Here is a 17,599-nt window from a genome sequence, read left to right on the forward strand (position 1 = left end):
CCTTTCCGATTCCAAACACCAACTGTTTGCACTGCTGGTGAACCCCACGGTATCTGGGCTTCCCCTGACCTTTAACACCACCTCACCTGTGCTATTGCTCTAACTTGTAGCCTATCATGTAATTAAAGCAACTCTATTAACTCAGCCCTGCAGAATATCTAACACACACACACACACACACACATCTTTAGCATAACTTCTAATTCTGATATGTCTGCTCTGATGCTTTTTTTCTACCTTCAAGCCAAGCACCTTTTGATGACCTTTTACTCATCCTCAGCTTGCAGTTTCTCATGCAATTCAAGTGAGACATGCCTATTTTTAGCACATAAAAACATTCTAGGCACTACAGAACCGTTTGTCATCTCTGCTGGTAGAGCCTGATGGTTTTCATTTGTTAGGTGGTTGAAATCACCGTGGAATTCAGTTATCTTTTTGTTGTTGATAATGTTTACATGTTTTAGATAATTTCTGCCTAGTAATTCCTGCTGCTCCTTCCAGGCAGCCATGCCCATTAACCTGGCTCCGCACAGCGCTAACTGAACATCTTTTAACCATCTTTTGGTTAGCAAGAATATTTGTGATAATTATGTTTGTACTTCTACGTAATAGTTCATGAAGCTGAAATCGTGCTGTCATTTTTTGGTTCACATTTCAATAAGAGGTGGGATTACTTCACTTAGCTCGCTCTTATATACGCTCTCCACTATTTCAGGTAAAACACCACACTGGAAAATAACCAACAATAAAGCAGACAAATCTCTGTAATATGCACACAAACTTTTTCCCATTAGATGTCTATCTTTCTACATAGAATTTATGTGTGAAAGGAATGTGGCTATAATATTTTCCATTAAATTATCATTCTGCTAAATCTTCCTTGGCAAAGACTGTGATAAGGTGAAACAACTCAATTGCTTGACAGATTATTCCAGTAATAATGTAGAGGCGAAAAAAAAGTTCCACTCATTATGTCAGTAATGAGATGGTGTGTGGGGGGGGACACGTTTTAATCCCTTTTGCCTTGGCAGGCTGCAAACAGGACACCAAATGGAATACATTTAACAAATAAACACTGCAAGGGCTCTGATGCACCTGCAGCCAAGTCCTTACTCAGCCCGCTCTTACTGAAATGGTTTGGAGTCCAGTCAAGTGCAGATCAAGAGCTCATTTCGGTTTTGGATCCAAGCTGAGCATTGCTGCATGCAGACGAGCTTGGGAACCTGATCCTGGGGAGCGCTGGAGTGCGGGAGGACAAAGGACCTTTGCTTTTGTATTCCTCTGCTGGGCTGTCCCGCGGTCCGGCCCGCTTGGAACAGTCTGTTTTCTCTCCTTACGTTGCCTCTTGAAAACTTAAAGAAGCTGTTCAAGCATCTGGACATCTCTGGGCTGCTGCTGCGCTCTGACATATTGTTTTTTCCTGAGAATCTCTTTCTTCCCCACAGTTCACTGAAACAGCCATGTGGGGATGCCCTCCAAGCAAGGTACCGTCTCTGGTGCCCGGTTACCGTTGCTTGACAGCAAACATGTGCTGGTACAAGATGGGCTGATTGCGAATCTGAAATGTAGACCTCGTAATCTATTCTACACAATTCAGTGCAGTTGCCCAGCAAAGAGAAGTTCAAGCTCTTGGATCTGAACCTGCTCTGGAGTCCCGGCTGGGGAGGCCCCTGGGGAAGTGAACAGAATTGCACCAGCAGTCAACGAGCACGTACATCATGGAAGGCTCGGGCCCAATCATCTTAAATTCATAATTAACATTTTTAGTTGTATTTGGAATAAAACGCTAGATAGAGATCTTCCCTCACTGGTTCCTAGTCAGCAATACTTAAATTTTGGAATCGCTTGTGTAAATCACTGGGAGAAGTGAGAAAAGCATTTGCAAGCCAGCAAGCAGACACCCGGGGCTGCAGATTGATGGCAGCAGATGCTGGGGGACGGGACAGCTGATAACACACGGTCCTGCAGTTCCCCGCGTCCCCTCTGCCACCACCGGCACCTCCCGACCTTGGCTTTATGCTGGTATGTTTGAACCCTGGGGTGCTGCGCAAAAATAGAAGCGGCAGCCCCACAAAAGCTGAGCCTCTGGTCGAATATCCCATTGTAGAGGGAGAGCAGAGCTCCATCCAGACTGCGTCCACATAAACACCCACTATTATTGTCATGGTATAGCGTCTAAGCTGCTTTAACTTCAGGTTATACAGGTTATTCCTCGCTATTCTTTACGCGTGTGGACAGCTCCATCCTGCGCTGTACAGTTCTTTGAAGCATCATACAGACCATCAAATATTAGTGTAATTTTTAACGCTCTAGTCAGCTCAACAGACATAAGAATTGTCTCAATGGTAGGATTGCCGGTGTGATAAAAGGAAATGATAGCTTGAAGACGGACACAGCGCAAAATATTAATGTATACTGAGCAGCTGGGACGCAATGGGTTCTTCCATAGCTTCTTGTAAAAATAAGAGAACAGGAAAAAGAGGGTTGGGTATTTTTTTCATGTCTAAGAACACGCTTTGAAGAATCCTTTATTGAAATAGACATTTTCTAACTGTATCTCAGTCTGGTCCACTTTGGTTATGTTGAGTGTGAGCTCATGGTGCCTTCACATGCAGGCTGTGTCTTCCCATCTTCATGTGACCCCCGTCTGCTGCTTCAGGCATTTGCTGTAGCTGGGTCCTGAAGACTCCCGCTCTCCTTCGTACCACGCAAGCTCTTGCTTCATATTCCACAGGACATTCTGAATAACCGATTTCAGGTAATTTATAAACTGCATTGCACACTTAGAAAACCTGTCAGTAAAAAATCAATGTAGTAAGTTACTTAAAATATATTAAATCTTAAAGACACAGCAGAGTCACTAAGCGCATTTAATAATGTCAGAGCCATGAGTGTACTAATAGACTTTTAATCGCTTTGACCGGCTTTTCCTGGTGCTTCCAGCCACCCAGCCCAGACCTGGGCCCAGGCCTAAGCCACGCTGTGGGGTGTGGGTCTGAGCCCCATATCCAGCTGTGGTACAGCTGGGTCTGTGCCTGGCCATGGGCCTCCCTGAGCTGAACCCAGCCTTGAGCTAAGCCCAGCCTTCCAGCCTTGTGCTGAGCCTGGCCTTCCTGGCTTGACCTGAACCTTGTCTTCCTGGCTTGATCTGAACCTCGTCTTCCTGGCTTGACCTGAACCTCATCTTCCTGGCTTGATCTGAGCTCAGTCTTCCAGGCTTGACCTGAGCCCAGCCTTCCTGCCTTGATCTGAGCCTGGCCTTCCTGGCTTGATCTGAACCTCATCTTCCTGGCTTGATCTGAGCTCAGTCTTCCAGGCTTGATCTGAGCCTGGCCTTCCTGCCTTGATCTGAGCCTGGCCTTCCTGGCTTGATCTGAACCTCGTCTTCCAGGCTTGATCTGAGCCCAGCCTTCCTGTCTTGATCTGAGCTCAGCCTTCCTGGCTTAATCTGAACCTCATCTTCTTGCCTTGATCTGAGCCCAGCCTTCCTGGCTTAATCTGAACCTCATCTTCTTGCCTTGATCTGAGCTCAGCCTTCCTGGCTTGATCTGAACCTCGTCTTCCTGGCTTGATCTGACCCCAGGCTTCCTGGCTTGATCTGAGCTCAGTCTTGCAGGCTTGATCTGAGCCGAGCCTTCCTGGCTTAATCTGAACCTCATCTTCCTGGCTTGATCTGAGCCCGGCCTTCCTGCCTTGATCTGAGCTCAGCCTTCCTGCCTTGATCTGAGCTTAGTCTTCAAGGCTTGATTTGAGCCTGGCCTTCCAGACTTAATCTGAGCCCAGCCTTCCTGGCTGGATCTCAGCCCTGCCTTGGCACCAGGGGCTTCCATGGCATCACCAGCTGCATCTCACCCTGTTCGCCGCCGCTGGACCTGACCCTGAGCTGCAGGTTGGTTTCCTGCATCACCCAGACCCGCCTCCTCGTTAAGATCTCGTCTGATGATCCAGCCTATATGTAGCTGGACAACTTCGTTAGCAAAGGAGGTTCTTTTTGCCTGACTCTGAGTGTGGATATCTGTGTAACAGTCATGAGTAACTAATCATTATTGTAGTATTATATACATTAAGCAAGTGATTATTTGAAATCTCATAATCTAATTATAATGAATCAAAATGAACTAAGCATCTGGAATCAGTCAGTATGATCGCTTCTCTTCAACTAGAATAATTTTACCCTAGAAGATGAATTTAGCATAGACATACTCTCAAAAAAAAAAAGGATATTTAAGCCTATGAAATAATTCAACCATGAAGCTTGAATATAAATATGAATATTCTACAGAAAGGCAGGCCAATCTTTCCTGTTATCTGTTGCATCTTCCAGGGATTATGCCTTCTGTGCTTCCAAAGACTCTGAATCACCCCACTGAGGCTTCCTGCCCTGTCCTTTCTTCAGACGGGCACGAACCAGCCGCAGTCTCTCAATACACCCGCTGACTTCACCGCATGTTTTATCCGGCCGCTTTTCAACAGCCGCTTGACTGTGGCTTCCTTAAAGAAATAAATATACAGAGCTGACTAAAGACTCGCTCCATTTCTTTCAGCAACGGATGATTCCCTGTTTTGCAAAAGGTGGCTGTTGCTGATCCACTGGGCTTAAACCAGGTAAAATAGGATTCTCTTCTATAATACGGAATGTCACAAGCAATCTATTGATCCTAGAGGGATAACGTCACTTGCCAATCTTTAAAAACGGCTGGGGACCAGGGAGGGAATGGGCCACAGGTACCACTTGTTCCGAAACCACTGCTGACAAGTTGTTTTCAACCAAACCGTACTCCAAAAGCAGCTTCTCTACTTATGATCCGTAGCAATTATTTTAGGTCTCCTTAGTTTTGAAAAATCCCACATACAAGATTGAGTAAGATCTACTTGAACAATAAAATGATGTGGCTGAGAAGCGCTGACAATTGCCCAGCAACTGAAACAGTTTTCTGCTCACACGTCCAACTACTCAGAGGAAAACAATGCAGGAACATTGGCTGCAAAGTGCGATTGGGTGTTTTATTGGGTCTTAAAGTGATTTGGCTCCTCAGCGCTTCTAAGAACCGTGCGCGAGGGAAGATGCGTTGCTGAAACTATAGATCACCTTCGGCTGTCACGGTACTTGAGCTCCTTTGAGCAGTTATTCATGAAGTGTTCTGAGGCTTGGAGTTTTCAGGGCAGAGCTAAGGCAATGGAGAAGTCTGGAATGGACATTAAATTGTTGGTTCCTTGTCCATAAGCAATTTAAAGACTTTCTGCTTCTACCTTGTTTTCCGTCTACTTTGTTTTCTATAGGAAGTACTAACCAAGCCAGGAGCAGATGGCGTGCCTCTCACTTTTGTTCTTTAACGGCAAGGCTATCCTTTGCCTAAATATCCAAGAGGAACCTGCAGAACCAGAATTGCAAGCTTTGTTAAGATACAGCAAGCCAAATTAATTCTTGAGCTAAGGACACAAACCAAATGCTGTTAGGAGACTCTCATTATCTGCTGGCGAAAAATGTCATCCCTTATAATGAAACATATATCCTATATTATAGGAACACTGAACTGTATTTGAGGCAGTACGCTTAGAGAGGATGATTAATTGGTTTGTCGTTAGCAGTAACACTTCTTGAGTAATGCATTCTTGCTCACAGTTGCACCCTATTTCCATTTCAGCGAAGGGAGCGTCCAGGATACGATCTGAAGTTCCTTAAATGAACAGTTTTGATTTGCCCAGGGTAATTCACTGGCTGCACCAGTCACAAAAGCTTCTGATGACAATTAGCCCTATGGATTGCCACCAAGATGAAGCTTGGCGTTCCCAGCCGCAGCCAGAAGTACAGCCAGCAAAACACAAGGAAAAGTCCTTTAAAAACAGTAAGGATGTGATGAAAAAATGGAGGATTTCTTATTTTCTCCCTGCATTCTTTCTCAGTGATATGGATCTGTCGTTTAGTTGTATTTGTAGACACACTCATGATTTAGAAGCTCTGAGCAGTTCCTTAGCTACACGCATTATTTTTCTTCCCTTTATCACCTGAAAAGAGTAGTAATTAAAAGTACAGCTGCTTATGAACGGGATTGTAATGTATCCAAGGCAACCAAAGGCCATGAAAATTATGCTGAGCTATAACAGTAGAGATGAAAAATGTAATTAATGGGGAAAATGTTGTTACAAGTTCAAAGCTTGTTGGCAATGTCAATGTTTTTACATCGCTTCAAAAAAAAAAAAAAAGAAAAAAAGAAAAACACAACAAACCAAGAGAATAAGAGTTGGCAAAAGTTTTATTAAGACATGACAGCGTAACATGCAGAGTTGGGCCTGAAAGGCTCATCCCGTTATCAAACCTCGATGCTGATGCCTGGTTTAGGTCTGTAGAAAATAATGCACGTTATAAACCACACGACACAGACATGAAAACACAGCACACAAAATACAGATAAGACCAAATGAAGTCCATCTGGAGCGAACTGCACTTAACACGGAGAAGGCACGTTGTTACTCATACTCTAATAAACGCAACTCCAGTGCTGTATCATTAGATGTACAGCTTGAGGAAGGGTCAGTCCCCAGTGTCTCCACGCCGGCCTTGCGCTGACCCCGAGACCCAGGGCCCGGCGGGGACTCATTGCCCTTGTCACCATTCTGAACAGAACGATGACGATGGGCTGGCCGGAGCAATGGGGGGTGTCTGCACGGGCAGGACGCGGACACGAGTGTGTTCGGTGCAATACTTAGTTGCCAGGTCATTTACAAAGTTCCTAGGCGAAAGGGAGGGAGGGTTATGCAAAACGCCTCATAGCTGAGTACTAAACTATGTAGTAATATCATGAGATTTGTGTAAGACACAGATTTTGTTCACTAATTCACTCCGAAGAAAACGTTTTCCCTCTCGTCTTGTGGCTGGTGTGTGTGAACACCCGCGGTGTCCCCGCGGGCGCTGCCGCAGTGACGGGCTCTGCGCGAACCGCCGGTGCCCGGGCCGCGTCCACCATTTCCTGCCGCTCCGCCGGGCCCTCCCGCCAAGATGGCGGCGGCTCCGCGGCGGGTCCGGCCGGGCCGGGCCCTGCCCTCCGCCGGGCGGTGCCGAGCGCGTAGCGCGGCCCCGCCGCCTCACACGGCGCCCGCGGGCAGCGGGAAGGCGGCCGGGCGGCCCCGCGGTGCGGGCTGCTCGGGGCGGTGCCGCTGTCACTGACAGGCGGGCAAACCGAGGGCTCCGGCCCGGCCTGGGGAGCCGCGGGGGGACGGGACAGCGGGGCGCGGGGCGAGCTCGCCGCCCCGGAACGACGCGCGGCTGAGCGGGAGCGGCGCACGGCAGCTCCCGCCGATCCGCTCCGTCCCGTCCCGTTCGCTGCTGCGTGCGGCCGAGCGGCCGCTCCCAAGGCGGCGGACGCGCACGGAGCCCGGTCTGCGCCTCCCGTCCGCCGCGGGAGCCAACCCGGGCTGCGCGGCGCGGGCAGGGGGCGCGGAGCGGGCGGCTGTGCCGCGTTGTGCCGCATCACCGGGCGGCCCCCGGCGAGAGGCGTCGGGCGGGCGGTGGAGCTCGCTGCGCCTTCCGCGGGAGCGCGGGCACGGGGCAGGGGAGGGAGCCGGAGCTGCCTGGGCGGTGAGTCACGGTGCGAAGGGCGGGGCGGTGCCGCAGCGCCTGAAGGGGCCGCTCTGCCCTGCAGGGCCCCGCGAGCAGCCGAGCCGGGCCGGGCCTGGCCCCGCCTCGCCGGAGCGAGCGCGTCCCTGCGCCGGCGCCCCCGGCCCGCCCGCCCCGCCGCACGCAGCCCGGCCAGCGGACAGGCCCGGCGGGCGGGCCCCGCCCACCTTTCCGCTGCGATGGTTGGGTGTCTCCATCTGCAACGCCGATTGGCCCCCCGGAAAAGCGGTTTGCTCCCATTGGCTGAGGGGTGGACTCAAGTGAGCCGTGCGCAGAGTAGTAGGGAGGGGCGAGGTGGTCCGGGGGAGAGCGCGCGGGGCCGTGTGCAAACCGCGTGTGGCGCAGCCAGAAGGGACGCGGGAGCAGCGGCGGGGCCGGAGCAGCGGGGCCTTCTGTCGTCCGGCCGAGCGCCCAGCGGGTCGGGGGTCCGCAGGTACCTGCCGGGCCGGCCCCGGCCGCGGGGGGAGCTGCTGGGGCCGGGGGTGGGCTGTGAAGGCAGAGCGCGGGGGGATGGTGGCGCTGGCGCACTCCGGCCTAGTGCGCGGGAAAGTGGCGCCGAGCGGCCCGCCCGGCCTGGGGCGCGATCCCCCGGCGCGGGGGTCCGGGGGAGCCCTGGGGGAGGTGGATGGGGGTGCTGGGGGGGTGGGGCCCGCAGGCCCGGCGAGGGCGGGCGGTGGCGGCGGGTGAGTCAGGCTCTGGCGGGTTCCGGGAGGCGCCGAGGGAGCCTGCGCTGCGCTGGGGGAAGGGAGGCGGGAGGGGGGGATCCCTTATCCCGCTCGCTCGGGCCGGGCGCTCCCGGGAGCGGTCTCTGCCGGACCTGCGGCGGCGCTCGGCCTGTTGCCCGGGGCCCGGCGGCGGCTCGGCCGCCGTGTCCCGCCGGGCAGGCCTGCGGCGCGGGGGCGGAGGGCGGGGGCTGAGGCTTCACCGGCCGGCCCGGCCTCCCCGCGCGGGCTGGGCCGGGTGGGTGACTGAGGAACTTCCCCGTGGGCGAGCGGCTGCAGCGAGTTCGGTGAGGAGAAGAACTTGTGAGAGCGGGGGGTGGGTGGAAGGGGGCTGAAATAAAATTGTGTTCTTTTTTTTCCCCCCATTTTATTTTTCCTAATGTCCGCCGGCCTCGCCGTGGGCCCGGCCGGGGCACCACGTGGCCGCCCACGTGTGAGGCCGGGCCGGGCGCGGGGTCGGGCTGTTCCTCCGAGCACAGCGCGGGTGGCGGCCCGCGCCACATCCAAGTGTGACCTATAAATGGATAGGAAAAACAGCCCGGGACATCTGCATCAGACCCGTGGAGCAGCCTTTTATTGAAGTTACTGTCAGACATAGTTCTCAAGTAACCAGTGTTACTCATTTAGTATCCAGAATTGTCATAAAGGAATTATTTAACTTAATAGTGGGTTTAATTTTCATTTCAGCACTTGGGAAGATCCCATTGCCACGCAGTGTTAGGGTTGCCTAGTCTGTTTTCTTCAGCAGTGCAAACTTGCTTAGAGAAGGAATCCTGCATCTGTCTTCAAAGTGAAGAGGTTAAACGAGTTCGCTAGGGCAGTGCGAGAACCTCGTGAGTTACAGGCTTAACCTCCCATTCTTTTTAAACTGACTTAGTCAATGTCTAGACTGAACTCTGTGTTTAGAAACTCCACATTGTTGATGTTTACTTCTCTTAAAGTTTAAAACTTTCCACAGATAGAAATCAAAAATAAAAGGGGAAGATGGTAGAATAATGTACGTGTTTGGTAGATAGTCTGTAGTTTCTATATTAACTAGGATGGATAGGCAAAGTGCAAGAGTTACTCTTCTATGAACTTTTGCTCTCCTTCTGGTTTGTGTCAACAAAGCTATCGCAGAATTACTAGTCTAGCTGAAGTCATGATGTCTTTTTGACCTGGCTTCTGGCTGCTTTTTGGGGATCCAGGTTCTTGAGTTGTAGTTCAGCATCTGTGGATTAGCTTGGCTGTGGAATGTATTGGGGGGGGGGGCAGGTAGAGCATAGGGCTTGGCTTGCCCCTTCTGCGGGTTTTCCTGAAGTTTCAAACTACTATTTTTCAGAATTGGGATGTTGTTACCTGGTGGTCAGAAAACTTAGTTTTATTTCTTTTCTAGTGAGGCCAAACGCTGGGGGTGGGAGCATCACTAACTCTATTTGTAACATGTTTTCAGGTTACAGGTGTGGAAATTGGGCCAGCTGAATACTGAATAGCTTTGCTGACAGTCATGTCTCCGGTGTTCAGGAATTCTCAAATGCACTTAATAGGAAATAAAAACCCTTCATGGGTAGTGTTTATCTGAAGAGATTGAGTAATACTTATTTTTAAATTAAGTGCTGGTGCTTCTCTTAGCAGTTCTCTCTGCCTTTCAGTTCCTTTATCTTATAGGAAGGCAGAGCTGTGCTTCCTACTACATGGCTGTTTCGCCGTGCTCGGGCTGGCTTGTCAAGTCCAGGTGTGGTGGTGTGGGTTGGTCACCTACAGCCTGGGAAGAAACTGCTGATTTCTCAACGTTTGCCTCTTCGATATCACTGACTTGCCAAAGAGCTCTTAAGTAAGCCAGCTTAGGCAGTGGGTTTTATCTAGTCTGTGCTTTGATTGAAGGGGTGAAGTCCTGTTAATATCAAATGGCAGTGATACTTGTAGATCACAAGAAGCACCTGGTAAGTATCATGAAGATAACTGCCCTGTTGTATTGGGCTTGTGTTGTTGAGTTCTAAGGAACTGCTATTGTGAGTAATCTTAGAGGTGAAATTCAGCTTCTTTTCTATTCTTGGGAACCCAAGTTAGTTTTGCCTTTGTTAAAGCAAACTTCTTCAGGGGACATTGAGACTGAAAGTCATGAAAAAGAGCATTGCAGTGTGGCTTAGTAGTAGTTCTTTCCATCATTTGGTCTAGATGGGCTACTAAACCAGACTTGGATATATTCCTGAACCTTGCATGAAGTTTAAAAATACTGGAGTTGAATAGCACCTCTCCTGTTTTAAAAGTTTTGAATGTGTATTAACCATAAAGCCACACAAAGACATGATTGTCCACTTTAAAGTCGATACTAGGAAGTATCTAGTTGCTAGTATCATTGGAAGAATCATAAATACACTTTTGTCACTTCGCTGAAGTTGTGCTCGAAAGCTTCAAATCTGACCTAGGAAATGACTAAGGTGGCACCTCTCCCTTGGATCTTTGAGCTGCTCTTGACCCGTGATCAGTAGGGCAATCACACAGAACAAAGGCTGAAACTACTGCTCAGAATGTTTTGCTGAGTAGCTGCAAGGTGATTTATTTCTGCTTCAAGCTACAGTTACAGAGCTCTGTAGGAGGAGTTCAGGTAAATGGCTGCCCTCTCTTTTGTAGAGCAGTAAGGATTGGGGCAACTAGACTTGAATTTCTTGATGAGTTTTGGAATCTGGTCTGAGGCAGTGGCTTAGTATATCTTGCAGAATTTCACCTGACTCAAAAAAATGTGAATGAGGCTATAGCTCTAATTTGTTTTCCATTATTTCTTATTTCTTGTCCTGGTGAGGTAAAACCTAGTTCTGGGGAGGGGGCAGCCTGTTTTGTCTAACACACTTGAGCTGCAGAAAACACTGATAGATGTAACCAAGTGAAAACTTTCCAAGAAGGCTTAAACAAGTAGCCTTGTTGCAGAAGACTTACTTAAGGTGGACCTGGTAGGTAAAAGGAACTGCTGGAAACTTGCCTTGATGATGAAATGGAGGAGTATTGACTAATAGAGGAGAATTTGAACTTGGGTGTTTTTTTACTGTACTCTTTTTCTCTTGAAAGTGGCTGAAAAATGTCACGGTGTCCAAAGTGCTTGGAGGCTGTCCATGTAAGGACTGGTCTTCTGAACTAGCCTTTTCTGGATGTTGCTGCTTAAAGGTGGCTGTTGGCTTTATCTGAAAACTAAATCCTTATATTGGTTTTTTAAATGGTTTACACTGAGACAAGAAAGTCTGTGTAAGGCTTCTTAGAATGTGGGGCAAGTAAAAGTAGTGGCAGCTGCGTCTGCCTCTAGTTGGTGGACTTGTATTCGGTTTCAGATCCTTTACAGGAAGAATGCAGAAGTTAAACATTAAAATACTGCTGAAGAGAAATTCCAGGCGGACTGTTTAGTACTTTTCATGTACTTAATATATCTGAAGATGGAGCAGCGTGCTTTGTTATCATACTTCTACAGCAGCTGTAACCTTCAAATACCTCTGAGTTCAGGGGAAAAGGGGCCACTGAAAAGAAAGATTTTTAAATGAATGTCTCCAATAGTGCAGACACTGTTTAGATTTCTTACTCATTTTGCTTAATCTTGCTTTGCCAATTTGCTGTATGCCAGAGGAAAAAAACCTTAGGTGTTCCTTTTGAAGGAGTAGTTAAGAATGAAGCAACTTTAAACCAGATGTAAAACTTTTCAGATTCCTTTGGGGCAGTGAGTAGTGAGCTTTCGTCCATTGTGGGGATCCTGACCCCGACTGGCACAATGACAGCCTAGATAATGATCTTGGATACACAGTGAAAAAGTTTCTGTACTAAAGTAGGTCTAGCTCACCTATTAAATGTTTGTCTTTTGCCATATGCTAATGTTCTTCGTATGGATAACTGCTGGCAATGTTCAATCCTGTCACTTTCTGCTGTATTCAATTCATGGTTTGAATGAGAGTGGTGGCTGTTAATATCTGTGAAGATGTTTTTAAGAGTTGCAAGTTAAGAATGTATCAGGGTGTATAATTCAGAGACCCCATCTTGTTGCTCTTGAAATTAAAACTGGCATCAACTGTTGTGCCTGAGCCCAGCTCAGTGAGCTTTGTGGTGTTCTGGTTCTGCAGTGTCAACATGGTTGCTATGGAAATGGGCATAAACAACAGCGCAGTGAGTGCCACCAGCACAGACAGCTCCTCACCCTTGGGTGTCCTGATAAGATAGTTTGAAACCTTGAACACTGGGATGAAGCAGAAAAGACTGGCTTGTGTGTAAAATCCAAGTGTATCTCTGAAGTGCTCAACTAACCAATTGTTTTGTTAGTGTTAATATCTAAGATCTTGCATTGCAGAACTTCATTTTAAGAGCAAATACCATCATCTGGTCCAGCTGGAAGATGGATATGGGGTTACAGCAGTAGCATACTGGACTTTCTTTCTCCTGTACTTTGAATTCTCAGGCTTCTGCTGTGGCTGGAAGGATGGATGCTTGCTTCTGTGCTGAAGATGATTGGAGAGGGGGGAACTTTTTGGAGGGAGGAGTGGCTAAAATGCCACATTAAATTTCTTCAGTGTTGGAGTACTTTAAAAATAACTCTAAATAAAAATTGGTGTTTAGATATACACTCTCCATTTAAGCTCTAAATGTCAGGATGCTAATTCTGGTTCCCTCTTGAGGTCATGTGTTGTTATTACTGCTTCTGTAGTGGCTTTTTTCAAGACACAGCTCAGGAAGGTTCCTGGTAATCTGGGATGCTCGGAGGGTTGATGGGGAGAGGAGCATTCTGTAACAAGTAGTGGGGGTTACAGGAGGATTATCTTCATGGGGGATCAGGTGCAATGACCAAACCAACCAGAAAATGATTCTGTTTCTGTTGGTTTAAGAATAATGAATTGGGAGAAAGCATGTGAAGTATTTAAACTTGAGGAGACTTCATCAAAACAAAGCTTGACAGGTATATTTTTAAACTAGTGTACTTTAAACTTGTCTTGAGCACACTTTAAAAAGTATTTCAATTTAAATGCTTAACTTCCTTGTTCCTTCTGGCTCTGGAAGTCTTGTGGAAGTGTTGTACGGCTGTGGGGGTTATGGTACTGTGACTGTGGTCCAGATGGACTTCTGCTCAGCGAAACCTCCATTCCCCAGTATGGGCAAAAGAAGCGGGTTAATCTTGTCCGGCAGGCCTGGCTGATGGCTCCCTGGCGTTCTAAGGATGTTTTCCCAATTAGCCTTCTAGAGATCTGGCAAGTGTCTGGTGTCTTTTAGGGAAACCAAGTGTCTTAAACACTTTCTTTCATGTAAACCTGGGGGTGAAGTGTATGCCTCCTGAGCTGTGGGTTAATACGTTGAGGTTGTAATTCTTGTTTCGCAGTTTAACTGCTATTTAGGTCATAAAAGAAGTTCTTCAAATGTTAAGCTAATGTCTTCTTTCAGGCTTTAGGTGTAATACCACCTATTCTTACAATTAGCATCTAGAATGAAGCTTGATCGGTTAATGTATTAACTACCAGTTTAAGAGGAAGTGCTAACAACTACCAGGAAAACTTTGTAGAGATAAGTAGTTGGCTTTTGGGTTTAACTCTGGGGAATAAGTTTTTGAAGAGAAGACTGGATACAAAAATGGGAGGGCAAGTTCTGTCGTACACTGTCGCTCTGGCTCTTCACAGCTGCCTTACTCCTAGCAAAGCAGAGACAAACTTCTATGCTCTAGAGTGGTTTTTAATAGTCAGGATCAGATATTGTACAAGGCAGTACTGAGTTAGCCAGAAGTCCTGCTTGGTTTTCGTTGCCTCTGCTGGGAGGGTGGGAGACCTCTATCTCTTACTTAAATGTAGCCCTTGGCTGGGGAAGGAGGTGTTCTGAAAATGTCTTTTTTCCTCAGGTGATCTGCAGCCATGAGCAGCAATGAATGCTTCAAGTGTGGACGCACTGGCCACTGGGCTCGGGAGTGCCCGACTGGAATTGGCCGTGGTCGTGGGATGAGAAGCCGCGGCAGAGGTGATTGATGGCTGTGGCTCTGTTTGTTTGTACAGTAAGATCTCTAGCTGACTGCTTGAATAGTGTGTAAAACTGGCTTTGTTAGTCTGAAGTGAACAAAGTTAGGACACAAATCAGTAATTTTGCTGGTTCTTATCTCTGCGTAAGAACTTTGCCAGGGGCCTCTGAGCATGAAGCTAAGTTTGCGATTCAACTGGCAGTGTCCTTGATTAACTCTTAAGAATATTCTTAACTTAATCCTTAAGCCTTTTTTCTCCTGTTACCCGTTTCAAGCAGGCTTCCAGTTCATGTCTTCATCTCTCCCGGACATCTGTTACCGCTGTGGTGAGTCTGGCCATCTTGCCAAGGACTGTGATCTTCAGGAGGATGGTAAGTATCACTAAATATTCTACCTCTTCAGTCCCATGGACAGAGATCTGTGGTTGAAGAGGAGTACGTAATTCACTGGAAACAAGCTGTATATGTCCCTCATTAGAAGCATGCTACATCTCCCGCTACCAAGGTTTTATAGTCTTGTTTGGTATGTTTTTCTTATTGTGGAAGCCTGCTATAACTGCGGTAGAGGTGGCCACATTGCGAAGGACTGCAAGGAGCCCAAGAGGGAGAGGGAGCAGTGCTGCTACAACTGCGGCAAACCCGGCCACCTGGCTCGGGACTGCGACCACGCAGACGAGCAGAAGTGCTATTCTTGTGGAGAGTTTGGACACATTCAAAAAGACTGCACCAAAGTGAAATGCTATAGGTAAGAACTGACAAGAGAGCTGCAAAATGTACTTAAGGTGATAAATGTGTTCTGTATCTAATTTTGGTTAGGAAATGAAGCTTACGGTTTGACTGGGTGGCTTGTTTCTTTAAACAGTTATGTATTCTTGTTCAAAACTAAGACTTAAACACCTGTTAGCAAGTCAAGCAGATTCAATGGCACACCTCTCTAGATGGCCAGAACAGCGCAGATGTTAAATCACTTAAGCTGCATGGGAGAAAGGGCTGCATCTTTTTGCAGAAGGTAACACAAAGTACTTGCCTGTAGTGCAAGCTTAAGTTGGATACCTTGTGTCTTCAGCTGGAACTAATAAATACCAGCTGTCCAAGTCAACTGAGTGGCACAGCCAGCACCAGCAGGAATACACACTGGAGATGTCTTGGTTGTAGGAACTGTGCATACAGGTGGGTGTTGGATGAGTTTGAAACACCAGCTTCAAAATGCTGTCTGGTTTTTGAACGCAGGCCTATGCTAGAAATGGTGTGTTCCTGAGTGCAGGATTCTGCAGGAGTCCCTCCTGTGTCAGAAAGACGAGGGAACATTGTGCATTTGAGTTCAAACTAATTACTCTCAAGGTTAAACTGCAGTCAGAAGTATCAGAGCAGGCAAAACCTGACACACGGTTGTTTGTTGGTTGTAAAAACACCCTTCTGTACAGTGATTTTTGGCATATATGGTGATTAATGTGAGTTGATAGTCGGAGAGCAGGTTTTGGCTCTGACATAGGGCAAGTTTGTCTTCAAAGAATTCTGGAACACTGAAGCAGAAGTCATGAATACAGAACTAGTGTTGCATGAAATATAAGTAGAGAATGTACCTGACAGAACAGGATTGCTTTTCCGTGGAACTGTTGTGGCTAGTTTTGATAAAATCCTTTACTTTTCACAGGTGTGGTGAAACTGGCCATGTAGCCATCAACTGCAGCAAGACCAGTGAAGTCAACTGCTATCGCTGCGGCGAGTCAGGGCACCTTGCACGGGAATGCACAATTGAAGCTACAGCCTAATTATTTTCCTTTGTCGCCCCTCCTTTTTCGATTGATGGTTGTATTATTTTTCTCTGAATCCTCTTCACTGGCCAAAGGTTGGCAGATAGAGGCTACTCCCAGGCCAGTGAGCTTTACTTGCCGTGTAAAAGGAGGAAAGGGGTGGAAAAATCAACTTTCTGCATTTAACTACAAAAAATGTTTATGTTTAGTTTGGTAGAGGTGTTATGTATAATGCTTTGTTAAAGAACCCCCTTTCCGTGCCACTGGTGAATAGGGATTGATGAGTGGGAAGAGTTGAGTCAGACCAGCAAAAACCCTCTCTGGGTTACAGGGAAGTGATCCTATGCAGGAGGAAAGAAATTCTGGAAGTGTCGAAACTTCCTCATAACTTTAATTTTATCACAATGGCCTTGGATTGTCTGACCTCAGTAGCTGTTAACACCGAGTAATATCTGTATCAGGCCCTAGCTAGAGCATATAGCTGAGTGGGAGTAAACAAACACGATGCACATGCCTGTTAATGGCCATGAGAGAGAGAGAGAGAGAAATCAGGAATAACCTTAAAAGTAACAGAAATTCAGTCAACGAATGTTCACGTTGGAGATACAGAACGTAATGGGAAGCTTTTGAATAAATATTTCAAAGTAAATCTGAAACCCAGACATCAGTGCTCATAGCATATACAATTTGGAGCTATTCAGGAGTTGCAAATAAATGCATTTTCACAGAAATCAAGATGTTATTTTTGTATACTATATCACTTAGACAACTGAGTTTCATTTGCTTGTAATCAGTTTTTAAAGTAAGATGGTAAAAGCAATTGAAGTCCTAGAACATAGAAAATGTAATTTTAAACTATCAATAAAGCTGGAGGAGGAAGGGGAGTCTGGCTAAAGTTCCGTTTGTTTATTTTTGGTTCTCATGTACACAGTGCAAAGTAACACATTAAAAAGGGGTATGTGGAGGTGTAAAAAAGTTTAGTTTGGACGTTTCTTTTGTACTGTTGTGTGTTTCCATCTGGCAGCATCAAAATGCGCATCACTAGAGTAGCCAGCCCTGCCCGAGCTGCATGTCCCTGGGTGGTTTGGGAGCTGAGGAAGCATTTTGGTACAAATAGCTGAAGGTGTCACAGAAGCAGTGGAAAAACTGGCCTGTGATGTTGGTTGTGGGTGAATTCACAGAGAAAAACAGGCTGAGCGGCAGCTGTGTGAGAGAATCTAAACTGGGGCTGTTGTCTTCTGGGTCTGGGTTGCAGTTAAGCAGTTACATTTTGAGCTGTGTTAGAAGCAAAGCTGCTCAATGAGATGAGATGTCCCTCGAGGTCATGAGCTCCCAGGAACAACATGAAGTCTGTGGCTTTCAGCAGCACAGTGGGGAGGATTCACAGGATGTCAGGGATCAGAGAGGACCTCGCAGTGCAATCCCCCATGGAGCAGGAACACCCAGATGAGGTTACACAGGAAGGTGTCCAGGCGGGTTGGAATGTCTGCACAGAAGGAGACTCCACAACCCCCCTGGGCAGCCTGGGCCAGGCTCTGCCACCCTCACCAGGAACAAGTTTC

General features: G+C 47.5%; 1 protein-coding gene across 4 annotated transcripts; it reads left to right on the forward strand.

Moving 5' to 3' along the window:
- The first annotated feature begins 7,889 nt into the window (after nucleotides 1–7,889).
- CNBP (CCHC-type zinc finger nucleic acid binding protein) lies at nucleotides 7,890–16,921 on the forward strand. Of its 4 annotated transcripts, none has more exons than XM_082060166.1 (5): nucleotides 7,890–8,048; nucleotides 14,171–14,286; nucleotides 14,560–14,655; nucleotides 14,830–15,028; nucleotides 15,938–16,921. In XM_082060166.1, exons 2-5 carry the CDS (start codon nucleotides 14,184–14,186, stop codon nucleotides 16,053–16,055), a joined length of 516 nt encoding a protein of 171 aa, XP_081916292.1. In that variant the 5' UTR covers nucleotides 7,890–8,048; nucleotides 14,171–14,183; the 3' UTR covers nucleotides 16,056–16,921. The 4 variants fall into 4 exon arrangements, with proteins under 4 accessions (XP_081916292.1, XP_081916290.1, XP_081916293.1 ...); XM_082060164.1 differs by having other exon boundaries at nucleotides 14,560–14,654; nucleotides 14,826–15,028; XM_082060167.1 differs by having other exon boundaries at nucleotides 14,563–14,655.
- Nucleotides 16,922–17,599: the final 678 nt, after the last annotated feature.

The sequence above is a fragment of the Streptopelia decaocto genome (genome assembly GCF_964273445.1).
Source record: "Streptopelia decaocto genome assembly, chromosome: 8".
NCBI lineage: Eukaryota > Metazoa > Chordata > Aves > Columbiformes > Columbidae > Streptopelia > Streptopelia decaocto.

Bases quoted from the DNA above. Each gene is read 5' to 3' on its own strand.
- CNBP (XM_082060164.1), top strand. From the start codon at position 14,184: ATGAGCAGCAATGAATGCTTCAAGTGTGGACGCACTGGCCACTGGGCT. The intron at 14,287-14,559 runs GTGATTGATGGC...ACCCGTTTCAAG, and splicing joins GATGAGAAGCCGCGGCAGAG to CAGGCTTCCAGTTCATGTCT. The intron at 15,029-15,937 runs GTAAGAACTGAC...TACTTTTCACAG, and splicing joins ACCAAAGTGAAATGCTATAG to GTGTGGTGAAACTGGCCATG.